Below are 25,669 nucleotides of genomic sequence, written 5' to 3' on the forward strand. Positions count from 1 at the left end.
TCTCGAATCTCTCCACCTTTGTGAGGAAAAAAGTCGGCTTGTGTTCTACGTATACCCGGTAACAGCCGCTGGACACAAGGCAAAGCCAATAGCGGAGAGCAGCCTCATTTACCGCCCAGGCACCCTCTCAGACTACCGAGACTAGTTCCGACGACGCCCAGCAACCGCTACCATAACAACGCAACCCGCTCCCTCACCACAGAAAGCAGTTCCCCTCTGCATCCCAGAAGGCGCTGCGCCGCCTCTAAGCCTTCCGCCCCCTTCCATCCCAACATGCAACGGGGCTCTAAACGTCAGCGCGCGTCATCAGGATGGTTATAAAAACGCCCGAATATCCGCCTTTACTTAAACATTAAAAATGCCTGTAAGAGGCTCATAGATAGGAAAGAGGCCGAAAGATCAGTCTTAGCGATTTTTTTTCAGACGGTTTAGTTGTAAATTTCAGGAGAAATGTTCCATCTTTCCCTAGATTCGCTCAGGCACCTCGTTGGGCAGCCCGTGAAGGCCGGCGGCGTGGGGGCCTCGGGGCCCTACTCGGGGCACGTGTGGGAGGAAGTGGCGGTGTCTGTCCGCGCGGCGCCTGTAGACCATCCAGCGTGGAGCTATGGGAGGCCTGGAGAAGAAGAAGGTGATGGGCGAGAGGCCGGGGCAGGGGGCTGGGGCTGCCCTAGGAGGTGGGGGACGGGAGCGATGGAGCCTGGGGATTCCCCGGCCTTGGACCCTCGTGGGTGCAGAAGCGGCTGGGATCAACACGACAGGAGACAGCAGCCAGAAGGGATCCAATGATGGGCCGGGACGGCAGTACTCGCTGTGAAATCTGAAAAAGAAACCTGGGGTAGAGCTGCGAAAGAGAGTTGAGGTTACCAGGCAAAGCTCCACCCCAAAACAGGCCGAGCTGGCCTTTTCATTACTGAAAGTGATGAGCCGTATATAGAGCTCACCGTTTTGTCGAGTTCATCGTCTCTGAGACTAGTGACTCCCTTTTTTCGTTGAATCAGGCCTTGTTCTAGATATTGGGGATGGAGATATAAACAACCAGATGTGGTCCCTGCCTTGCCGGAGTTCAGTTTCTTGTGGGGAAGTTGGACAGTAAAGTAAACGATCAAATGAAATGGTCACAAACAAGCCTGGCAGGGGAAGTCTAAGTGCCAAGGTCCTTAGATGGAAAGGGTTCATTGTGTGCAAGAAATCAAACGATATCAGGATGGCCCAGGAATAAGTAAACCGAGGGAGGAGTGGGGCATCCGGTGAAGTTGGGGTTGAACGGGGACCGGGTCATGCAAGGCTGTCAGGCACAGTGAGGAAACGATTTTATTCAAAGTGCAGTAAGAATCAACTAAAGGGAGAGAATGTGATTTATTTTTCAAGGAGTTGTTCTTGTTTCTGTATGGAGAATCGTCTTGGTTGTAGGAAGAGATTAGAGAGGGGATGAGGAAGATATAGTTGCCTCAATTGTTTCTTTCAGCTTGAAAGTTTCTACCACAGATTTGTTGTTGTTTGACTGCACCTGGTCTCAGTTGCAACTTGAGGAATCTTCTTTATGGAATGTGATATCTTTAGTTGCCGCATGGCAACCCACTCCAGTACTCTTGCCTGGAAAATCCCATGGATGGAGGGGCCTGGTGGGCTGCAGTCCATGGGGTCGCTAGGAGTCAGACACGACTGAGTGACTACACTTTCACTTTTCAGTTTCATGCATTGGAGAAGGAAATGGCAACCCACTCCAGTGTTCTTGCCTGGAGAATCCCAGGGACGGGGGAGCCTGGTGGGCTGCCGTCCACCAGGGGCCGCACAGAGTCGGACGAGACTAAATCGACTTAGCATCAGCAGCAGTGAACTCTTAGTTGCATGTGGGATCTAGTCCCCTGACCAGGGATCGAACCTGGGCCCCCTGCATTGGGAGCATGGAGCCTTAACCATGGGACCACCCAGGCAGGTCCTGACTGCCAATTTGTTTTTAACCCAGCAGGCCTTGAACACCTAGAAAGTGCTTGCAACTGGAGCTATAAAGATACAAGATAGCAAACCTGAGCTTGAGACACAGATGGAGACATGTCAGTGGATCATGACAATTTTTAAGGCTGTGACATTTAAAATTTGACATTTGAGCCAGATAACTGTTGTGGGGAGGCTTACGCTGTGTGTTTGTAGGATGTTTAGCAGTGCTCCTGACCTCTTACCCACTAGGTGCCAGTAGCACCTAACAGCCCCAAGTGCAGAATCCATCCCCCTGTACACCCGGGGAGAAAAGTCACCCCAGTTATCTTTGATTATCTCCTTAAGATTTGAAGGACAAGAATGGTGACAGTATGGCATAGGGCAGTGGAAAACAGTTTTAACAAAAGCAGAAAGTCATCTTTGTGTCCCCAGGATTTGGCATGGGCCTGATCCCCAGTAGACAGGTAATAAATGTCTAAGGTTGTGAATGAAGGCAGGGCATGTTTTGTGACTTTGGGGTTAGTCATAACATACCCGTTAGGAGGCTACAGGCTTATCCCTTTAGAGCTGGACCTGGCCATGGAGGTCTATCCTGTTATAATCCCGCAGAAGACCTCGTTGGGAAAGATGTGCTTGGTTACATTAGGGAGCTGGTACAGTGTGCTGCTGGTCTGTTGGGATACAGAGCTTTGAGTGAGGCCGCATCTAGTGCTGCACACACCCAGGTGACTGCACAAGACCATATGGTCCAGAGGGCAGGTAGAGACCAGGCCTTTTGTATTACCCTCCTAGCGTCTAGCTAAATAAACACTTGGAACATAGCATAGGTCTTATGATTGTCTGTTGAATGAATGAATGACTGGGGAAGGAAGGAGGCTGTGTGGCCTAGATTGTGCATTTTCAACCAGACAGTGTCATCTTCAAGGGAACAGGAATTGGTTGGGGAACATGTTAGATATTACAATGATGTGTGCCCCTCTGAAGGACCACATTACTTAAAGAGATCTGTAGTATATCTATGGTGTTAACATTTTGGGAGGCTGTGAGAGAGGGTGATGAAAGGGGAGAAGAGGTCTAACAAGGCCTCCAGTGGTGGAAAGGGTGGTTAGAATGAAAAAGAAGTTGAGAACCCTGGCTTAGTGGACGAGGCACTCAGGCTCTGGACTGGGACCTAGGTCTGAATGCAGCCCCAGCTCTTAGAAAGCTGTGGACCCAGGTTCGTTATTTTTCTGAGCCTGTTTTCCCCCCGTGTGAAATGAGAATTTTAACGGCACCCACCTCACAGTGTTGTGGGGATTAAATGAAGTAGCGTGCAAGTCAGCAATCATCATGGTCGATACTTAGAGCTACTGCCAAGGGCTTGGCGTGGCACCTGCTCCACAGCAACCTCGCGGTGCCCGCATCACACAGATATGTGTGCCCTCCGTGCTGACAGCTGTAAGGGCCGTGCGGGCACGCTCCCTCCCCGCGGCCTCTTGGCCACGAATCCAGAGCAGTCGTCGCCTTTTGCATGAGGAATGTCCAGAAGTGGCTGTCCGTCACTGCAGCCATTGCTAATGGAGAATTGATTTTCCTCCCCAAGTATGAACGAGGTTCTGCCACCAATTACATCACCCGAAATAAAGCCCGGAAGAAGCTGCAGCTGAGCCTGGCCGACTTCAGGTGAGCAGTATGACCATTTTGCCTTCTTATCATTCGGGTGTTCACTGGAGTAGCGCTTTGAATTTCTCTCGAGGGCTTTTCTTTTGCATTCATAATTTGAGTGACTGTGGTGTAAGAAGCCTAGCTTTCAATCTGTCTCAGGTCTCAACACCCCTTTCTTCCTCAGCTTAATCATTCTAGCTTTTGATTTAAAGTGAGAGACGTGGGACTCTTCCTTCTAAACACTGAAACACTTAGAGGCCATTGTAGGGTTATTTATTGACCTAATATCAATGCTGTGTCCCAGGGAGTAGGGAGGTCTGGGGAGAGGGAGAGAGACTGGGCAGTAGCCAGTTGGGTGGAGCAGCCAGAATGCACAGCGTTTATTGATTAAGTTAATCATCTTAGACCAGTGTGATGCCCTAAAATTGATTGTAATAGCATCATCAAAGATTACTAATCACAGATCACCATAGCAAATATAATAATGAGGAAAAGTTTGAAATATTATGAGAATTAGCAGAATGTTTCAGAGGCACAAAGTGAGCAGATGTTGGCTCTGATAGACTTGCTGAATGCAGGGTTGCTCAAACTTCCAATTTTTTTTTTTTTTAAAAAGGCTGTATATGTGAAGTGCAGTAAATGCAGCACAATAAAACAAGGTGTGCCTGTGTGTGGCTGAAACACTGATTTCTCAGCAAGGCCTTTCTTGGCTCCCCTTGTAAAAGAGGTACTTGCATTGGCCCCTGTCCGTATTCCTGCTGGTCTCCTTTCTGGTGCCTCGGACATTTTGCATGTGTTTGTCAGGAACTTGTGACGGTCAGGCTCCTACCTGAGGATGTGAGCTTTCCCAAGGGCAGGGCTCCTGTGTTCTTGTTCACTGTGGTTTTCCAGGCCCAGTATGGCCAGTGCTCAGCATGTTTGCTGATAGAAGGAATGGCATTTGTCTTCCAGGCGTCTGTGCATCCTGAAGGGCATTTATCCCCATGAACCCAAACACAAGAAGAAGGTTAACAAGGGCTCCACGGCAGCCCGAACCTTTTACCTCATCAAAGATATCAAGTTCCTCCTCCACGAACCCATCGTCAACAAGTTCCGAGAGTACAAGGTGAGGCTGGGCTCCGGGGCCTGCAGGGGGCCCTTCCCAGTTCTATGGAGACCTGCTAACACTGATCTCGGGCAGGTTGTTTGATCTCTGTGAGCAAGTCTCTACAAAGGATGAGGTAATTCTACCTCCAAATTGTGTCGGGGGAATTGACTGAGCTCTTTCTGTGTGGAAATCATTTACACAGAACCTGGCCAATGATTAACACTTTACTTGTCATACCTTTCCCCTAGTTCTTTTGGGAAAAAGTAAATTAATTGCCTGTGAGGCAAAGATTGTAGTTTTTCGGGGTCTCTCTGGTGTATTTTCTGCTCAAAGAACCCCATCTGATTCAGGTTCTTTCTGAAATTGCTCCCAGGAGATCAGGCTTTTCATTCCACAAATAGAAACCATTAAATGCTTAAATACCATAGAGAAAGTAGAGATCTAATTATACCAAACACAAATAATTGAAAGTAGACTGCTGGTACTGTAGCCTTTGCCGAGCGACAGGGCCAGGCTGAGGGGTGCAGCTGCTGGTGGCCCTCTCCGCAGAGCCCACCAAGGTGCAGCTGGGGTTTGTGGCCTGAGTTCACGACAGTGGGCCCCTCGTGGGATTGGTCACTGCTCACGACCACAGTGGAGGGGGCCTCCGAGCATCTGGGGAGCACAGAGGACAGGCCTGCCCTGAAGTGCTCAGAGGGCGCCAGCTGGTCAGTGAAGAGGACTTCCCGGGGCCACCATTGGCCTCAAGTGTGTTTCCTCCTGTGGCCCAGCCCCACACGTGGGCACATGGCTTGTTTTCACAGACACACGGCTGGTGTTTCTGGCCTGATCTGGCCCTGACCTGCCTCACTTTTTGGTTGGAAAATAGGGCTGAAAATGTCAGACTTTCATGTAAACATGTGGAGTCGCACATCTGAGTGCTTATCCCTGTTCACCCATCAACAGTGTGGCAGGCTGGGTTGGGTTTGCTGCTCCGTGGAGGTGGCCGAGGGGGCAGATGGTGCCGGCAGACAGCCGTGGTTGGCTTCTGGTGGCCTCGGGAGTCCCCCCAAAGCCGAGCATCCCTCCCCCACAGAAGGGCTGTCCAGGAGCCTCTGGCCCGCATCAGCGGTCTCCTCCTCCCCCAGGTGTTCGTCCGGAAGCTGCGGAAGGCCTATGGGAAGAGTGAGTGGAACACGGTGGAGCGTCTGAAGGACAACAAGCCCAACTACAAGCTCGACCACATTGTCAAGGAGCGGTGAGCGGAGCTGTGGCCCAGCGCTGGGGGCACAGAGGGGAACTCGGCCGAGACCCCACCCCCAGAGCCAGGAAACAACTCCATGTTGCTCTAATGGTTGCAAGTCCACACGAGTGCCATGGGGGATGCTCTCTGTGAAGGGAACCGGATGACGCGTGAGTTACAGGCTGGTCAGAGGAGGTGTCTGCAGGCAGGCCTGAGACAGCCAGGGGAAGTGTAGTTCAGGAGGAGCAAACAGCGAGTGCATCTTGGTGAGAGAGCCAGGGTCCTGGGGCGCACACGTGCACGGTCAGCCCTGGGAGTGTGGCTCGACGCCTCTGATGTCAGCCGTTTCTTGCCCATCCTTCTCCACGGTCCCCCTCCGTCACTGACTAAATTGGGGGGACGCTTGGTAGTGTCTGGAGACACTTCCGGTTCTCATGACTAGGATGGCAGGGGGGTCTCCTAGTATTTAGGGGCCACAGATGCTGCCCAGCCCCCTGCGGCACACAGGGCAGCCCTCACCACCCAGAACAACCTGGCCCAAAGTGGCAGCTGTGGTGAGATTCAGAAACCTGGGGCTCCCTGAACGTCTGTCTTTCTCTTGGGGGCTGTTGGCCTGGGAGCACTCAGCTCCGGGCCGGATGGACTTGGTCTTGTTAGTCAGGCCAGCCCTGGGCCAGCCAGCTGAGCAGCAGCCCCAGCCTGGGAGCTCGACGGCAGGCGTTCTCACCCCAGCCCTGCGGCCGCAAGCTGGGCGGCCCAGGAACAGCTCCTGCTCCGAGCGGTCCTCCGCTAACAGAGAGCTGGCGAGTGTGACACGGCTGTCCTGTGGAAGGAATGCAAACAAAAAGGTGCACAAGAAAAAAGCAGGTGTCTGGATTCACAGGCGCACCAGGTGGCAGTGTGATGGCGCTCCCGTCTGCGGCACCCCTCCTCAGCCGTGGCTCAAGAATGAGTGGCGGGTGGTGTTTCTAGGAAGGGCTCGGTGGTGGGGGTGGTCTGTGAGGTGGAGAGCGAGGGGACCTGGAAACGTCCAGGGGCTGACCGAGGCGCGGGCCTCTGAACCCGGAAGCCGAGCGCCTCTCCTGTTGTCTCGCGAGAGGCCCCCGCAGGCCTTTCCTCTGTCTCGGGCTGTGTCTGAAGGCCCGGCGCCCCTCCTGACCCTCGGAGCTAAGCGGGCTCGTCCTGGTTCCGCGGTTCCTCCCAAGGCCACAGGGAAGCCGGTGCTGCCAGCCCCGGGGCGTGGCCCGGCTCCCCGTCCAGGAGATGGTGGTGGCCTGGCCGGGCCTGGCGTGGGGAATGGGGCCTCTGGGGTGGCTGACAGGTGGGGGCAGCGGGGTCGGAGGCCCCCCAGGAGCCCAGGCGGAGCGGCCTCGTGAGCGCCGCCCCCCGGCCGCGCAGGTACCCCACGTTCGTCGATGCGCTGCGGGACCTGGACGATGCCCTGTCCATGTGCTTCCTCTTCTCCACCTTCCCGCGGACCGGCAAGTGCCACGTGCACACCATCCAGCTGTGCCGCCGCCTGGCCGTGGAGTTCATGCACTACGTCATCGCCGCCCGCGCCCTGCGCAAGGTGAGCCGGGCCGCCGGCGGGGCCCTGCCCTCCCGCCGCCCGGGGGCCTCACGCCGTCCCGCTCCTCCGCAGGTCTTCCTGTCCATCAAAGGCATCTACTACCAGGCCGAGGTGCTGGGCCAGCCGATCGTGTGGATCACGCCCTACACCTTCTCCCACGACGTGAGTGTTTCCCCGGGGAGGGTTTGTGCGGGCCGTGGCTCCCTCTCCAGTTCCTAGAGGGAGTGGACGGGGAGGGGATCGTCCTGTCCTGCAGAGCCAGCTGGGGTCTTGAGTGCCGGCCGGATGGGGTGGTGAGGGTAGGGGGAGTGTGTGGTAAAAAGAGTCTGAGCCAGCCTGGCTGCCGTACCTGCTGGCTGGTTGGCCTCAGCACGTTCCTCTACCTCTCTGTGCCACGTTTAATAAGGGGCCTGCACTTCTAAGCCTTTGTCATGAGGATTTGAGGGAGAATAGCTCTCACAGCGCCTGGTCCTCAGGGGTCGCAGAAAGAAGAGTGAGCAGCGGCCAGGCCGAGTGCGCCTGTGTGCACGGACTTAACGCAGAGCCCAGCCTGCCTCCGACCCTTGGAGTCCTCACTCTGCTTTCTCTGTCTTTTAGACCGGGGGGGTTTGGGGCAGGATCCATGAGGGGAAATGCTGACTTGGTCTCCAGATGGGGGTTGTCAGCCCTATAGGGTCACAACTGATTTCTCGTGCGGTGGGCCCACGTGGGGCCTGCTTCCTGCTTCATCAGAGACCTGGCTAGATGGCGGGTTTGCTGGCCGGGGAGTGGGTGCTCCAGCCTGAACTCATAGTCGGGGTCCGCTGGGCCCCTCCCTGCTCCTTACTCTGGGCTGGGCTGGGGGGCCGCTGGCCAGAAGCCCTCTGAGGCCCGGCAGTGGGGATCGGCGGCAGCCTCCGTGGGTAAGAGGTGCTTGGCCCCCAGCAGCCCCTGTGTCTGCTCTGGGGGCCGGCGTGTGCAAGTCCGTGCTCTTCCCTGTTTATGCCCTGCCCCATCCCTCCTCTCCACCGTCCTTCCTGCCCACCCGCCCTCCTTCCTCAGCCCTCTCCTTCCTGCTCTCTGATGTCCCACCCCCGCGCTGCTCAGACTGGCCTTTGTCTGTCCCGCGGGGGTGAATAGGGCCCTATGGTGGCTGGCCTCCACACAGCTGGCGCTGGGGGCACGGGGGAGGGCACAGGCCTCCCCTTCTTCCTTCCTCTCTGGCGAGCTCACTGACGCTGCCTCCGCCTAGCAGGAGGATGGGGGCCCCGGGCTGGGTCAGAGCTGGGGCCCTCATGGCCCCCCCACCCCCGCACACAGCCAGTGCTGGGCTCCCAGCAGCAGGACCCAGGCAGGTAGTGGGGTTCAGGGGGCTTCCGGGCCGTGGGAGAGTCGCTGCTCACATGCCCCCAGGCCTCTGGAAGGACCGAGGTATCAATGGGGGGGCAGGTGGGACTGTGCTCTGTGTTTTTGCCCAGGCAGGTAGCATTTCTCAAGAGCACCCTGAGGCTGGGCCAGGTGGCCGCGGCCTATCCTGGGTCCTTGGGCTGTGCCTTTGGTTTGGGCCTGAGGCAGGGTCATTAGATTCTGAGTATTGGTCCCAAGGGTCCCACCAGGGCTTGTGGGTGCAGTGTGCCATCCGCCCACTGCCCCAACTGCCCCCACCCAGGCAGGTGGGCTGTTTCAGGGCCGCCTTGCCCAACTGGCCCCCAGGTGCTCACGGGCTAGCCCCAGAGAAGACAGTAAATGAAAACTGTGAGCTGGGCGGTGGAGCAGGCGTGAGCGACCTCTGCAGGGATGAAGTCTGACCTGCAGAGTGAGGGGGCAGTGGGCATCAGCCAGTCCTGAGCACCTCAAGACAAAGGCTTCCCTTTCTCACCACTAGCGGGGATCTGGCTCTGGCCTCCAGGACAACCCTTGGGACCCTTGTCCAGAGCCTGACTGGTACCCAGGATGCTCCTGGGTGGGGCCCCCTGGACTCTTCCCAAGGGGCCGAGGTCTGAAGGCAGGGCGGCCCTGAGGGCCCTCCTGGTCCTCAGGCAGCCAGAGCCGCCATCCCGGGTGGTTGTCCGTGTGCTCCTTGCACTGACACTGCCTGCACACCTGCGGTGTCCGCAGCACCCGACAGACGTGGACTACAGGGTCATGGCCACGTTCACCGAGTTCTACACCACCCTGCTGGGCTTCGTCAACTTCCGCCTCTACCAGTCTCTCAACCTGCACTACCCGCCCAAGGTAGGCCCAGCCTCTCTGCCCGCAGGGAGGTGGGGGCTGGTGGGGGCTGGGGCTTCCCCTTCCTCTGACCGTCCCCCAACCCCGTCTCCAAGCTCGAGAGTCAGGTCCACACAGAAGCGAAGACCAGCGAGGACACCTACGCGCTGAACTCGGAGAGCTCTCTGGAGGTGAGAGGGGCTTCTAGCGCCGGCCCTGCGTCCCCCAGAACCCAAGCCCACTGACGGCTGTCCCAGAGTGGTCAGTGCTCCCCCTCCCCACTCTGCCCTCACCCCTGCCTGCGAGCAGCGTCTCTACAGCCCTGCTTCTTTCCACAGAAACTGGCCGCCCTCAGTGCCAGTCTGGCCCGCGTGGTGGTGCCCACGGAGGAGGAGGAAGCTGAGGCGGACGAGTTTCCTGCTGATGGGGTGAGCGCTGTGCGGCCTTCTGGAGGCGGGCTGGGGGCCCTGAGGGGTTTAGGAGGAAGCTGGGGAGGGGCTTGTCTCCAGCTTCTGCCTCCCATGGGGCTGCAGGCGGGCCCAACAGCGTGAGCGGCCCCTCCTCTCGGCAGGAGATGGCGGCGCAGGAGGAGGACCGCAGGAAGGAGCTGGAGGCGCAGGAGAAGCACAAGAAGCTCTTCGAGGGCCTGAGGTTCTTCCTGAACCGCGAGGTGCCCCGCGAGGCCCTGGCCTTCGTCATCAGGTGGGGGCCTGCCTGTGCCGGCCGGGTCCCGCTCTAGACTGGGGACCCTGGGGGAGTGAACAGGTGTGTCCTGGGAGGGTGAGCTTGTGCCTGAGGACCCTTGTGGGCTCCCCCTGTGCCTGTAGGAGTTTTGGGGGGATCGTGTCCTGGGACAAATCTCTCTGCATCGGGGCCACCTATGACGTCACAGACCCCAGCATCACCCACCAGATTGTCGACCGGCCTGGGCAGCAGACCCCGGTCATTGGCAGGTAGGCCCCCGAGGCCCTCTTCCTCCGTGTGTTTGGGTTTCTGGGGGCAGAGATCTGCGTCCAGGGCCCTGCAGATGCAGCCGGGTCCTCGGGGGCCCCGTGACTCTTCTCCACTCTTGCCCTGCGCCAGGTACTACGTGCAGCCCCAGTGGGTGTTTGACTCAGTGAATGCCCAGCTCCTCCTTCCCGTGGCAGACTACTTCCCTGGGGTGCAGCTGCCCCCACACCTCTCACCCTTCGTGACAGAGAAGGAAGGAGATTATGTGCCCCCGGAGAAACTGAAGCTACTGGCCCTGCAGCGGGGCGAGCACGCAGGTGCGTGGAGGAGGCTGGACCAGGCGGGCTGGGCAGGCTCCTCCAGGCTGGCCTCGGCTCCCGGGGCTCAGCTGGCCATTTCCCTGGTTGGCTACGGAGGTGGCACCTTCCAGAGAACTGGGCAGTCAGTGGGGACACAAAACCTTGTAACCCCTCCTTGGAGTAACATGGCTTAGGAGAAGGAGGTGTTGTGTCCTGGAGTCTCGTGTCACTTGATGTCCAGGGCAACTGAGCAGAATGGTCTGGAAGTTTCCGTGGGAGGCAGCAGAGCTGAGGGGTGGGGGGCCTGGAGCTTGCTCTGAAGGCAGCTGGGCCCAGGGGGAGGTGCCAGGGGGCCGTGGCTGAGTCAGCCCTGCTCTGCCCCTGGAAGGTCTGTATGGGTGCAGGTTCTCACACCGCGAGGGGAAGAGCAGACCCCCAGGGTACAGAATTCTTGGTTCTTTGTAGGAAACTTGAATGAATCTGAGGAGGAGGATGAGGAGGAAGATGACGGTGATGGTGAGGAAGAGGGAGAAAAAGAAGAGGAGGAGGAGGACATGGAGGCTGATTCGGAGAAGGAGGAAGAGGCCCGGCTAACCGCCCTGGAGGAGCGGAGGCTAGAGGGGAAGACAGAGGCCCGGCTAACCGCCCCGGAGGAGCGGAAGCTGGAGGGGAAGACGGAGGCCCGGCTAACCGCCCCGGAGGAGCAGAGGCTGGAGGGGAAGGTACCGGGGTGTGGACCAGGGTCTCAGCCCAGGAAGCGGCCCCACGCCCACCCCCAGCCGTCTTGGTGCCAGAAGGGCGGGAGCCAGAGGGGGCTGGAGGTGGAGTGTGGGGTCAGCCTGTCCCCAGCAGCGTCTTCCCTGTGTCCCCAGAAGCCCAAGGTGATGGCAGGCACAGTGAAGCTGGAGGACAAGCAGCGGCTGGCCCAGGAGGAGGAGAGCGAGGCTAAGCGCCTGGCCATCATGATGATGAAGAAGCGGGAGAAGTACCTCTACAACAAGATCATGTTCGGCAAGAAGCGCAAAATCCGCGAGGTGAGTCTCCCCACCCCACCCCGCCAACCTGAGGCTCCAGATGGGGCCTCACAGATGAGCTTCCAGGCCTGTGGGCTCTCCTGGGCGGACTCTGGGCCAAAAAAAAAATTTTTAAGAGAGTACTGTGTACACCAGAACTTGAATGGGTGGGAAGGTGGCTCACACCTCATGGCCTTTACAGTGATCTGTAGTAACAGACCCCCAGTTTTCTTTTGTGCATGTACTAACACACGGGTGTTATTTGGGGGGCATCATGGCATACAGCCTGGAGGAGGGCATGGCAACCCACTCCAGTAATCTTGCCTGGAGAATCCCATGGACAGAGGAGCCTAGTGGGCTACAGTCCATGGGGTCACTAAGAGTTGGACACGACTGAAGCGACTCAGCACGCACACATGTGCTATACATACAGCACTTCGCTTTACTGTGCTTCACAGATGCAGTGTTTGTTAAAAACGGAAGGTTTGTGGCAGCTCTATGTGGAGCAAGTCTGTTTAGTACCATTTTCCCAGTATTTTCTCGTTTCATGTTTCTCTGTCACCAGTGACATTGGTAATTCTCACAATATTTCAGACTTTTTCATTATTATTATTGTAGTATGTGTGATCAATGTTCTTTGATGTTACCATCACTAAAGGACTACAGTTCATTGAAGGCTCAGATGGTGGGGAATATTTTTTCAGCAGTGAAGTCTTTTTTAATGAATGATGCTACTACACACTACTTAATAGACAACAGCAGAGCATAAACAGAACTTTTATGTGCCCTGGGAAACCAAAACGTTCCTGAGACTCTCTTTATTTTAATGCTTGCTTTTTTGGGGTGGCGGCTGGATTCAAACCCAGAGTATCTCCAGGGTCTGGTCTGCTTGAAGATCATTCTGCTGTGTTTCTCATTTAGTGTGAGCTGTCCATGGCATCATACAGTGCCTGCTGACAGGATTAGACTGTCTCCCTTTTCTGGTCATTCTCAGAAAACATTCTTGAGCACCTCTCCGTCTTACTTCCAAGTGTCTGTCTGCAGGATAAATTCTTAGGCATGTAATTGCCAGGAGGAAAGACCTACCTGTTTTGGAAATAGATCATGCCAAATGGCCCAGGCAAAAGACTGCTCCAGGCCAACCCCTCCAGCAGCTTCTGGTGAAGGTTTGAAAGGCCCTTGCTTCCCCATGCGAAGCGGGTCAATGGGGCAGTGGCCTTCAGCCCTGGGAGCCTGCGGTCCTCCTGGCTTGCTGGTGGCCCGTGAAGTAACAGAGTCATAAAGGGAGAGTGAAGACCCGGTTCCTCACCTGAGGCTCTTTGTATCAATTTGCTTTTTCCCCGTGACAATTTGCCCGTTAGCTTTTCTGGAAGCTCTGCTTTTAAGGGGTGGCCTTGATTAGGAGAAAAGGGAGTCCCCTTCCCGCCCTCCTCCCCCCCATCACAGCTTAATCCTCCCCTTCCTCCTTGCAGGCCAACAAACTGGCGGAGAAGCGGAAAGCTCACGACGAGGCTGTGAGATCGGAGAAGAAGGCCAAGAAGGTGCGGGCGCTGTGAGCGGTAGCGGCTTCTCATCAGGCGAGGCCAGCTCGCGGCAGCAGGACTGGGCACAGGCACCGGAGGGCCTGGGCGTGGTGACGGACCTGGACCACATGTTGTCAGCCCCCTCCCCCCTCTGCCGGCCCTGGCCTCCGCTCACACTCTCTGGCTGGGCCCACGGGCAGCCCCGGCCTCCCTTGGATAGCGCTCCCAGCAGGTGTCTGTGCAGAGGAGAGGCTTCTCTGTCTGGCCAGACGTCAGGCTCCCAGGAGCCAAGGGCCACGGGATGGGGGTGGGGAGCCCAACCTGCCTCTCCCTGACCGCTCCCATTCACCCTGGCTTTCCGCACCCTCTCCCCCACACTCGGATGGCCCCATGTGTGATGGGCAGAGGGTGGGGAAGCATTTGTTAATAAACAGCTGGAGTTGTGCAGCCAATTGAGTCCTGTGTTCACGAGCTTTCCTGGGGTTGGAGAAGGGCCACCCTGTACCCTGTGCTCCAGCCCTCGGTTCTCACTGAGAGGAGCCAGTCACTGCCAGACCCCTCTGGATGTCCGTGGACCCCACGTTCCAGCCTGGAGACCTTTCCTCTGTGAAATGCTTCCTCACATGTGAGCTGAGAGTGGAAATTCTGGCACCTTTGTCCCAGGCCCCTGTGGTGGGTTCAGTGACAGTGCTTTAGAGACTCGCTAGTATCAGGTGTGTGTGGTACACAAAGCGCTCAGTGCACCCCAGCGTGACTCATTTCCTGCTGCAGTCTGCCCCGGAGGTGAAAGCCAGTGTCTAAGCGTCTGTGGGGCCTGAGTGGAGGGGCCACGGCTTTACCTGGCGGGCTTGTGGGCAGAGCTGCCGGGGACCCCCAGTGTGGCTCTGCCAGCAGCCTGGCTTATAACCTAGGCCGGGCCATCCTTACAGCTTCCATTTGACTCTGGCAGTGCCCCGTCTGGACTGCTGGTACCTCATGGCAGAGCCAGGGCCAAAATCAGGGGGCATGGGATGGTCACTCAATCCCTCCTAGGTCAGGCAGGGAGATTCTGAGCCTGCCCCAGCCCCGCTCTGTCTACTGTAGGCCGCGTACTGTCAGGAGCAGGGCCGGGGGGGTGGGGGGGAGTGGGAGTTTGGAACTGGGCTTCTCCTTGCCCAAATCTGGGTGCCTGAGGGCCTTGGCCTTCCGCCCTTCACTCTGTAGAAGCGCCCGGGCTCTACAGAAGTCTTCAGGGCAGTGTTTTGAGCACATGCAGGGGGAGGCAGGAGCTTGGGCAGCCTCTCTGGCTGAGGCCGAGGAGAAGCCTGGGCTCCTGGCCCTCGCTGTGGGTGTCCAAAGAGAGCCATTCCACTGACATGCTTCCTAGTGGGGGAGGGGGGTCTTCTAGGGTCAGGGCCTCTGGAACCAAAGTCTGCAGCCCAAGGGATTACCTTGAGCGTGCTTGGGTGCGTGTGCACCCCAGCGCCGTGGAGGCTGGAGAGCCAGCAAGCCCATCAGATACGGAAAAGTTCCTGGCAGTCATGCTGATATGGAATTTTCCCCATTCCAGAGTCGCCCAGTAATGGCGGGGGCAGTGGGGCTCTGACGTGGCTTATGCCCCACTGGGTGACCGGTTGGTTTCACACTGCCCACAGCTGGAGCTGAGCATTCCCAGCTCCAGGGGGGCATGAGTCCCCTTCCTTAGGCCTGATCCTCTGGGGTGAAGAAGGAAAGCCTAGGACTGGGAAAGGTCAGATCCTGAGTGGGGTGCCCACATCCTGACGCACTGTGCCCTGCTGGGGACCTTGGGGAGGTGGGGTCAGCCCCTACTCCTCTCATCCACATTTCAGATGCCAAAAAAACATGTGTCCCCAGTTTGCGCTGATTCTGGAGCCAGAGGCTGTACCTTCCATTGAAGATAAGCAACTAGAGTGGCCGCCTCCTCCCCAGAGCTGGGCTGCCCTCACCATCACCACGCCACCCCGTTCCCCAGGCACCCTCGAATCCCCTCCGGGGCCGGGAGATCGGCTGAGCCTCAGGGTCCGGCGGCGGGACAATGGCCCCGTTGGCGCATCCGAGACAAACGCGCCTTGTTGGGCCCGCGGCGGGGGCGCGACGCTGCGCCCCGGCGCGCTGAATGCGGCTTCTGTGCGCCCGGGCGGGCGCGGAGGGCCGGGGAGGGGGCTGGGGCCCGGGGCACCCATTGGCCGCGGCGCCGGGGGGGCCGGGCCAGGCTGGCGGCCGCACCTGGCCGGAGCGGGTGCCGCGGCGGCGGCGGGGGCGGGAGCATGGTCCAGGCCCGGCCGAGCGGGGGGACCCGGCGGGTACGCCCCGCCGCCTTAGTAAGCGCCCGGGCGGCGCGGCCCGTGGCCGAAACTGCACGCCAAGCCCGAGAAGGACCGGGACAAGGTATGTCCTGGGGGCCCGGCACCCACCACCAGCTTGCACCCTGCCTCAGTCTACCCCCTGGGGCCCGGCCGCGCTGCTCCACGCCCCGGAACTGGGGCTGCGCGCGCCAGACGCTGGACCCGAGAGGTACTCTACCGCTCCAGGGTCCGTGCGCCCGTCCCGGCTGACAGAGGGTGGGAAGACTGGAGCCTGATGGGGAGCAGGTTGGTGCTCACCCGGCCCTTGTTTCTTCCCCCGGCTCCTGTTTCCAGGGTTTACCCAGTTCCTGACTTGGGGTGGGTGGGGCGGGAGCTGGGCTGGAGCTGGGTGTTCATTAATCATTAATCTTGGACACGGTGCCAGAGCCCTGGGGGGAGGAGAGGCGGGGATGTTCCCTCTTCCCACCAGCCCTCCCCAGAAGAGGGGCGGTCAGAGCAGGGGCTGGGCATCAGGATAAAGGCTGGATCCCCCCTGCCTGTGGAAGGCCTTGTCCTCTGCCACTTAGCAGGCAAGGCCACGCAGGAAAGACGTGAGGGAGTGGGACAATCTCTGGGGTCCGAGAAGGGTCCCCTAGCTAAGCCAGCAATTCCCATGTTTCCTGGACCAGTGCTCAGAAAGGGGTCCAGCTTGGTCTGCCCACCTTGGTACCAAGCCGGTGCTTTGGTAGCAGCATAGAGAAAGGCTGTGGTCCCTTCCCAGTGGGGACCCCCTCCCACCTGCACAGAGCAGGAGAGGTGCCGGCACACCTCTGGCTGCAGTAACCCAGAGCAGCGGGAGGGAAGGCGAAAGGGCGGCAGGTTAGACACTTGATCACCTGGGTTGCCCAGGTGACAGGCGCCATGGAAATCCTCAGGAGGACGGTCCAGATGGGAGAAGGCCCTTTACGAAGGCCCAGAGCGGGCAAGGGCATGGGCATGGGCAGGCCTGAGCCCAAGCAGTCGCTATGTGGCGGCACTGTACCTTACCCCTCGGAGGAGCCGTAATTACTAAGCCTGGGATCCCAGCGGGGGCACTGAACTTCAGGCAGATTTGGGGACTTTCCCAGAGTCGTACAGTTCAGATGTGGCTAAACGGACTCCAAATTCGGAGACGTGCCCGAGGCCCTGTTTCAGGACCCCAGCCTTGCTCAAGATCTCTCTCTTCTCTGCCCCTTTTTTGGGGTCCTAGCCTCTTCGAGTTGCCATGGCTGCCCCCAGCCCCCAGCTCAGGACCCCTCCCCCACGTGCCCCCCTAGCTCCCAGCTCTGCCTGACACTTGAGGGGTGGGCAGGCTGCTACCCTGGGAGCAGAGACAACAGAGCCCTGTTCTCAGCTGCCACCTCGGGCCGCTTCCTCCCTGCTTCTCACTCAGGCAGAGCCCTTCCTGAAGGAAGCGCCCTAAGGACAAAGAAGCGTGCCCGGCTCTGGTGCATCCCTCGTCTGATGGGCGGGGGTCTGATATTGGACGCTGTGGGTCCAATCCAGCAAAGGGAGGAGTGTGTCCCTCCCTCTGGGCTCTAAGGGACTTGATCATGTCAACCGGGTGAAAGCGGCGATGATTAACCTGGGAGAAGGATACACAGATGTCGGGATTCCAGGCACGGCAGCAGGCTTGTGAAGGGTTTTTTGCGCCCCTCGGACTGAGCAAGGAATATGGACCATCCCCATTTAGGAGCCATACCCCACTCCAGACAGGGGAGGGCACGAGGGAGCAGAGCGCCCATAGGGGTCAGCAGGCTGGGGTCGGGGGATCGCCTGTTGAGGAGCGATGGTTCAGAGGAAATGGGGGTCCAGAGGAAACCTCTCTCCTGCCCGCCAGCCCCAGGGCAGCGATGAGGTGTGGCTTGGGCACCCCCAGTAATATTGATCCCAGTAATGCCCAGACTTGCCATGGGACTCCAGGCAAGTCCTTCCCTCTCTGTGCCTTGGTTTTCTCAGATGTGAAATCTGGGACGTGAGGACCTTGGCTCTCGAGCATGGGAGGGATGTGGGTGCTGGAGTGGGGAGGGTGGCCCCAGGAGACCGCATTGGCGGGTGCTGCCTCTCCTGCCTGGTGGGTCTAGAAGGGTCAGGATAATAATCCGAGGTGTGTGCAAAGGGCTCCGCATGCCCCATCCCGTTTGATCCTCATGGAAGGTCATGGTATCCCCATGTGGTAGAAAACCTAGGTTCAGAGAGGGGAGGTCACCTGCCCAAGGTGGCCCAGCTGGGGAGTGGTGGAGCCAGATTTCTAGCCAAACTTCTCCAGGATTAATGAGGCGGGCGGGCAGATCCAGGGCATTGTACCTAGCAACTGCTCAGCTCCTTTTGAAAAACCTTTATATTTTACATATTGTTATGCAAATAAATGCATGACATACCTTTTTAAAGAAACATTTCAGTCACGCTAGAAGGTACAGAGGGTGGTACTGCCAATGCCCACACACTCACCTCTGGAGTTCTCAGGAGTTCTGAAGCTGACTGACCGCTGGGTTAACCCGTGCTGCGCTACTCTTCAGTTAGGGCTGTTTTGGGGTGACTCAAATCTGTCATCAGGAGGGCTGGTGAGCTTGTCTGGATAAAGCAACGTCGGAAGACCTGTGGGCAGAGCCTCAGAGTGCCCACCGTCACAAAGCTGGCAGGTGACACCAAAGGTTATCTGTTGAGGTTGCAGGTGTGGTTACCATTAGGAGTCATGGAAACAGGTGACTCTGCAAGATCAGAAAATCTTCTGAGTCATCAAAGTACACTGACCTCTTCTTAGTCAGCTGCCAGACCCCCCACCTAGCTGCAGCCATCCCCCCAGCCAGGTGGGGGCGGTAGGAGCAAGCCGTCAGGGCTCCTTGACACGTTCGGAGGTGGTTCTGCAAGTTGAAATGTCTCTCTGGCGAGCTTCCCCTTCTCTACTCCAGCACCCCAGCGCAGAGAGTCTCAGAGAGGAAGCTTCCAGATTCTCGCAAGTCAGTCCCCCAGGGCTCCTGGATGGAGAGCCAGCCTTTCCATCTGCCCCTTCAACTGTGTGGCTCACACTTTCCAGCTTCTTCTCTGTCCCACACCCTTTTGCTGCTTCTCCCCTGCTTTTGGACACTGAGGTTCAGAGAGGGAAGCCTGCCTACCGAGGTCACGCAGCGAGGTGGGGCATGGTTCAGACTAGCCACGGTTCCCTCCTCCTCCAGCCAGCCGGCAGTTTTTCAAAATGGAAATATTGTTATTTTTCATGTTTTTCCAGAGTAATACAGACTCTTTGTAAAAACAAAATTATCTGTGTGTGAATATTATGTGTGTGAAAGTGAAAGTGAAGTCGCTCAGTCGTGTCCGACTCTTTGCAACCCCATGTAGCCTACCAGGCTCCTCCCTCCATGGGATTCTCCAGGCAAGATTACTGGAGTGGGTTGCCATTTCCTTCTCCAGGAGATCTTCCCAACCCAGGGATTGAACCTGGGTCTCCCGCATTCCAGGCAGACGCTTTAACCTCTGAGCCACCAGGGAAGCTTATATGTGTGTAGCTATGTATTTTTTTCCCACTTTATTATATGTTACAGACATAATTTTCATGAATACATATGGGATCATTGGATGTATGTCACATAATATATTCTGTAAAATATGTGTTCACTTAGGTGGTGGCGAGCCTTAGCTGTGGCACGCAGGATCTTTGCCACAGCGTGTGGGCTTCTCTCGACTCGTGGCACACAGGGTGTAGAGCACGGGGGCTCAGAGCCTGTGTACTTAGTTTCCCTGCTCCTGGGCTGAGTTCCCCGGCCAGGGATCAAACCTGCATCCCCCGTATTGTAAGGCAGATTCTCAACCGCCGGAGCATCAGGGAAGTCCCCATTACATGGTACGTTCAACCATCCCCTCCTGTTGGACACTGAGGTTGTCTCTGTTTTGCTCCTTCGCTAAACACCACTGCAATGGCCTTCCTCGTGCTCCGTGTCAGATCTCGTTTGTCCTCTTTGAACAAATTCCCACAGGTGGAAGTGCTGGGTCGGAGGCTGGACACTTTTAGAACTACGGTATTTGCTGTCAAATACGCATCCTGAGTGGGGCTTCCCTGGTGGTGCTAGTGGTAAAGAATCCGCCTGCCTGGGCAGGAGACGTAAGAGACCGGGGTTCGATCCCTGGGTCGGGAAGCTCCCCTGGAGGAGGACACGGCAACCCACGCCAGTGTTCTTGCCTGGAGAATCCCATGGACAGAGCTGCCTGGCGGGCTACAGTCCATGGGGTCACAGAGTTGGACATGACCGAAGCGACTTAGCACACGTGTACAGACACTGTATGTACGAGCACTGTAGGGAGAGTCTTTGTGCTCTCCTCTTAAAATCTCCTCCCGTGGCCCTGTGAGATTCCCTTCCAACCACAGGAAACAGCTAGCTCTAGGCCACCCTCCCTCTGCCAGGTCCCTGTTCCTATATACCCACTGAACACACGGTGATGCCCATCGGTGGGGGAATGGGTTGAGAGGTCAGTGCTTCTACAAAATGTTCTGTAGACCATGGCTTTGGGGGCCCTTTATCTCCTTGAGGGCAGGGGGCTCTTCCCCTCCCTGTTCCCATAAGTGCAGAGTTCTTCTCCTTCCTCACGTTTTCCCTGGTGACCCCATCTCCTCTTCCGGCCTCAGTTCCCACCTCTGTCCCCATGGCCCCCAGCCTCTCTCGCCCAAGATCTCGCTCTTGCACTCAAAGCAGAGGTTCCTCCTGCACTTTGCACATTCTACAGGCACCCAGTACATCCCCCAGACTCAATGTATCCTAAACTGAAACTGACATTGTCCCCCTAACCCCAATACTAAACCCGCCCCTCTCTTAGCCTCCCCTTCTCAGGGACTAGCTCCACACCCAGCCAGCCAGTCACCTCCAGCAGGAATTCTTTCCCCCCACCTTCACACCCCTCACCCACCGAATGCTGTCCATGCCATGATCTACAGGGGGATCCAGTCCATCCCCAGACTTCCCCCTGGTCCAGGTCCCTTCAAATCTGCACAGCCGTGACCACCACCATCTAGGTGTGCCTGCTTCTCCCACTCCTTCCCACCTCCACAGCTCATTCTTCATCCAGCAGCCTGATGGGAGCCTCATCTCCTCGCTCCTCTGCTGAAGACCCTCCTAGGGCTCCCCTTGCCCACAGGATCCAAGCCAGATTCCTTAACACACTTCCCGAGGCCCTGCGTGTCCTGCCTGCCCCTGCCCCCATTCTGGCTGTGCTGCTGGTCTTCTTGCTCACGCACCCAACCTCTGACAGGCACATGTACTGGACATTCCCAGCCAGGCTAGCCATTTGTTAGCTTCTCAATTGCCCTGGGCCTTTGCACATGCTTTTCTCTCTGTCCGGCTTATTCTGCATTAGTTAATGCTAGCCGCTGAAACAGATAAGCCCCAAGTTGGTTTTGTTTGTGTTTTGGCTGTACCAACTGCTTGCAGGATTTCTGATCTTCTTGTGGCATGCGGGGGGTCTTTGATTGCAGCGTGTGAAGTCTTAGTTGCGGCCTGTGGGATCTAGTTCCCTGACCAGGAATTGAACCTGGGTCCCCAGCGTTGGGATCGCAGAGTCTTAACCACTGGTCTGCCACGGGAGTCCCAAGTCCCAAGTTTTAAAAGGCTTATTAACACAATGGCAGTTTTGTTGTCATTTTCCTGAATTTAATCAGATGTTTGATTATCAGAAATGCAGAGATCCGGGTTCCTCCCACCTCCCGGCCTTGCCCATCTCCAGACCCACTCACTAGCAGGTGGGAAAGGAGATCACAGAGATTGGCTCACTTACCCTCACCAGCTGTCATTCTGCTCATATTCCATGGCCAGAATTCAGTCCCATGAGAACACTGAGCTGGAAGGAAGGATGGGAAAGGCAGTTTAGCCACGTACCCCAAGGAGAAAGGGAACTAACTGCCTTTGGAAATAGTAAAGCACGCAGCAGCTTCTGCCAACAGAGTCCCCTACCCCAGGAAGTTCTCCCTGGCCACCCCCGCTCCCGCCCCTCCAGGCTGGATCCGGTGTGTTCTCTGCACCAGGAAGCTCTGCCTGTGTGTCTCCATCAGAGCACCCGCAGCTGTCTGCCTGCACCTCTCTCGCCCCCTGCCCTGAAAGCCTGGGCTCCGTGCACTGGGCAGCCTGCACCCCAGTGCTGGGCACTGTACAGGTGCTCAGTCAATACCTGCAGAACACCTGTACTGCTGGCTCAGTGGTGGAGACTCCACCTGCCAATGCAGGAGACACGGGTTCGATCCCTGGCCCGGAAGGACCCCACATGCCCAGCAGCAGCTAAGCTCCTGGGCCACAGCTGTTGAGCCTGTGCTCTAGAGTCTGGGAACCGCAGCTACTGAGCCCACGTGCTGCAACTACTGAAGCCCGAATGCCTGGAGCCTGTGCTCCACCTCAAAGAGAAGCCCGTGGGCCCCAACTAGAGAGCGGCCCCGGCTTGCCACAGCTAGGGAAAAGCCCACGCAGCCACAAAGACCCAGCACGGCCGAAAAGAAGCAAATAAAATTATACAAAAAAGAAATTTTCCCATGGGGGCAGAACCAACCAGAGTCGGTGTCACTGACACTTGGGAAAAGCCCCCTCTGGCAAGGCTGCAGGCACAGCTCCTGCAATCAACACTTGCACTCTGGAAGGCTTGGCTCCATGCAGCTCTTCTTTTTAAAATTTATTTTATTGAAGTATAGTTGATTTACAAGGTTGTGTTAGTTCCTGGTGTACAGTAAGGTGATTCACTTATACACACACACACACACACACACACACATATTCTTTTTCCATATATATATTTTTTTACATATATATTTTTTCCATTATGGTTTATTACAGAACATGGAATATAGCTCCCTGTGCTATACAGCAGGACCTTGATGTTCATCCATTCTATATATAATAGCTCGCATCGTCTAATTCCAAAACATCTCTCACTTTAGAAAATGCTTTTATTCATGTCTTTTCTTCATACTTCCCGAAACTGCTTACCAGTTCAGTTCAGTTCAGTCCAGTCACTCAGTCGTGTCCGACTCTTTGCGACCCCATGGACCACAGCACGCCAGGCCTCCCTGTCCATCACCAACTGCCAGAGTTCACTCAAACTCATGTCCATTGAGTCGGTGATGCCACCCAACCATCTCATCCTCTGTCATCCCCTTCTCCTCCCACCTTCAATCTTCCCCAGCATCAGGGTCTTTTCAAATCAGTCTTTTCAAGTCAGTTCTTTACATCAGGTGGCCAAAGTATTGGATTTCAGCTTCAACATCAGTCCTTCCAATGAATATCCAGGACTGATCTCCTTTAGGATGGACTGGTTGGATCTCCTTGCAGTCCAAGGGACTCTCAAGAGTCTTCTCCAACACTACAGTTCAAAAGCATCAATTCTTCGGCGGTCAGCTTTCTGTATAGTCCAACTCTGACATCCATGCATGACCACTGGAAAAACCATAGCCTTGACTAGACGGACCTTTGTTGGCAAAGTAATGTCTCTGCTTTTCAATATGCTATCCAACATATCTGCTTATCTAGCATATCTAGTATATCTGCTTTTTAATACGCTAACTGCTTACCAAACATAGCACCAATCAGAGTAGTGTTTGTATTGTAGTTTTTTATAAAAGCAATAAAAAGATCCAAAGTGCTTGAGATATCCATGACAGCCATGGAGTCATATTTCTTAATTACTACATCAAGATGCTATTGTTTTATTGAGTTGCCCTTGTCTCAGATGTTAAACTCTCTTGACCTGTTACCGTGTTGTGATTAAAAGAGGAATTTGCTTTGAATCAGCGCTTGTTGGTTTTTCGATATTCTATACCACAGCTCAGTGGGTAAAGAATCCGCCTGCGATGCAGCAGAAAGAAAAGGTGTGGGTTTGATCCTTGGGTCGGGAAGAACCGCTGGAGAGGGAAATGGCAACCCACTCCAGTATTCTCGCCTGAAAAGTCCCACGGACAGAAGAGCCTGGCAGGCTACAGGCCGAAGGGTCGAAGAGAGTCGGACACGACTGAGTGACTAAACCCGTGCACACATACCGTTCACTTTTTACGAAGCCTTAATAAAAGGGCTGGCAGAGAGGAAGCTGTTCGGACGGTTGTGTCTCTATTGCAGTGAGTTTTAAGTTGTGGGTCACTTATAACTGAAAAACTGGCTACTAGTAACTTGTTTTCATGTCTAGCCTCTAGACTAATTTTATGGGAGAGGAAAATGTACATTTCTGGAACCAAAATTGCATATAAAATGAACTGGTGTTGACGAGAGGGAATTTCATCTTTGTTTTTCTGGATATAAATGAATACATAATAAAAAAGTACAAGTCTAGGTTATACTACACTGAAATTTCCCTCTATCTCTCCCAATTTATTTTATAGTCTATTCCTTTGAGCGTCACTGGATCAGAAGTTTCCTTAGGCATCTTCTATCATTCTCAAATAATTTTCCTAACAAAACTCTTATTGGGTGATCATTCGCCATTCTAAAATGAAGTTTTTGTATGGTAAGTGCTTGTGGACATCGAACCCCAGCTAAAGGCTGGCTAGTAAAGAACAGTATGAAAATTAGTTCAACCAAATTAATTGAATCAAATTATACAATGCACTGCATACACTGGCTACTAGAGCAGTGTTGTTGTCAAAGAGAAAATGCAGTGATCAAATTCCAAGTAGAAATATTAAGAGCAGAAGCAATGAGTAGATTTTCCCTTATGCTTGGCCTCAATCCACTAGGACAAGAACAATATTTAGAGATATGAAAATTTGAGGTTAAAATAAAAAGGTTTGCTTGGCTGCACCGGGTCTTAACTGTGGCATATGGGATCTTTGGTTATAGCACGTGGGATCTAGTTCCCTGACCGGGGTTGGACCTGGGCCCCCTGCACTGGGAGTGTATCCTCTTCCCCGCTGGATCACCAGGGAAGTTCCCAAACTTGCAGTGCTTTATTTTTCCAAAACTCTATGTTACTGATACATATGTGTGTAAATAAAATATTTACTTGGCTCTTCTTACTAGATTCCCACTCCTCTCACGATTTCACTTCTTGCTCAAAAGCTTGCGCTTCACTCCCACCTGGATGAGGATCTTACATCTGCCCCCCTACCTCCCGATTCTGGGCTTGTCACTTGCTCTCCTTGCGCCTCAGCTTTCTCGTCTACGGTACAGTGGGGGATAAAGAGGGCTCCCTGCAAAGGTTATGAGGGTGCGTGATGCATGGCGAGTCCCGAGCACAAGACTAGACTCTGGTCCAGAGTCCACGCTCCTAAACCTCGGTGTCTGCTCTTTGATGCCAGCCCTGGACTCGGCTCAGCCCCCAGGGAGAGGAGGACTCTGGGCTTCCCCTGTTCCGTGGAAGCTGGGCGGGGCTCTGGGGGAAAGAACGCTGAGCACACAGGGTCACATGCCTGCTGCTCCTTCGGAGGCACTGGCAGCTGCTCGGTTTATGAAAGTGCTCGCTGTGGCATCACTGACTGTCACAGTAGTGATTATGATCAATTGATGGCGATACTTTGGTCCCTAAAGCCCCACGCATGGGCCATGGTGGGGCTCTGGGCATCAGTGTTGAAGGAAGGATTTAGTGGGGTGTAGCGGGGAGGCTTTTCTGGGCACCCTCTGTCCATGAGCAACGCTGAGCAAGGATGAGAGATTCCAGTGCCTGGGCTGAGCCTGAGGGCCCCTAGACCTACCTGTTCCCACAGAGACTTTGGGAAGGATCTGCATCTCTGATCAGCCCAGATCCCTGGAGGCTGATCCAGGGGTGTCCTGTGCCACCACCTCACTGGGGGTGAAGGCAGGAGAGGCACCATTTCTGTGCCTTTTTGATGAAGAACCTGGAGCTCAGAGAGGTGAAGTCTCATCAGACTCGTCCTCCAGCCCTGCTCAGGTACTTTGCCTCCAGGGCACCATCCAGGTTGAGGTCCTGGCTCTCTGGGCTCTCCCAGCTTT

General features: G+C 55.9%; 1 protein-coding gene and 1 non-coding gene across 2 annotated transcripts; one reads left to right on the forward strand and one right to left on the reverse strand.

The window, feature by feature from the left end:
• The first annotated feature begins 484 nt into the window (after window positions 1-484).
• On the forward strand, window positions 485-13,889 carry PES1 (pescadillo ribosomal biogenesis factor 1). The gene is made up of 15 exons (XM_070385851.1): window positions 485-628; window positions 3,521-3,600; window positions 4,534-4,687; window positions 5,797-5,906; window positions 7,290-7,461; window positions 7,534-7,623; window positions 9,559-9,675; window positions 9,768-9,842; window positions 9,990-10,079; window positions 10,223-10,353; window positions 10,479-10,604; window positions 10,735-10,919; window positions 11,367-11,623; window positions 11,774-11,935; window positions 13,387-13,889. Exons 1-15 carry the CDS (start codon window positions 605-607, stop codon window positions 13,468-13,470), a joined length of 1,857 nt encoding a protein of 618 aa, XP_070241952.1. The 5' UTR covers window positions 485-604; the 3' UTR covers window positions 13,471-13,889.
• Window positions 13,890-19,178: 5,289 nt separating this feature from the next.
• TRNAS-GGA (transfer RNA serine (anticodon GGA)) lies at window positions 19,179-19,250 on the reverse strand. The gene has a single exon. It is a non-coding gene; the product is annotated as a tRNA-Ser (tRNA).
• Between the last annotated feature and the right edge of the window lie 6,419 nt (window positions 19,251-25,669).

Source organism: Bos mutus, chromosome 17, assembly GCF_027580195.1.
Source record: "Bos mutus isolate GX-2022 chromosome 17, NWIPB_WYAK_1.1, whole genome shotgun sequence".
In the NCBI taxonomy this organism is placed as follows: Eukaryota; Metazoa; Chordata; class Mammalia; order Artiodactyla; family Bovidae; genus Bos; species Bos mutus.

Excerpts from the sequence above, each read along its gene's own strand:
- PES1 (XM_070385851.1), top strand. The coding sequence starts at position 605 with ATGGGAGGCCTGGAGAAGAAGAAG. Across the intron at positions 9,843-9,989 it reads ACTCGGAGAGCTCTCTGGAG|AAACTGGCCGCCCTCAGTGC; the intron begins GTGAGAGGGGCT and ends TTCTTTCCACAG. Across the intron at positions 10,354-10,478 it reads GCCCTGGCCTTCGTCATCAG|GAGTTTTGGGGGGATCGTGT; the intron begins GTGGGGGCCTGC and ends CTGTGCCTGTAG.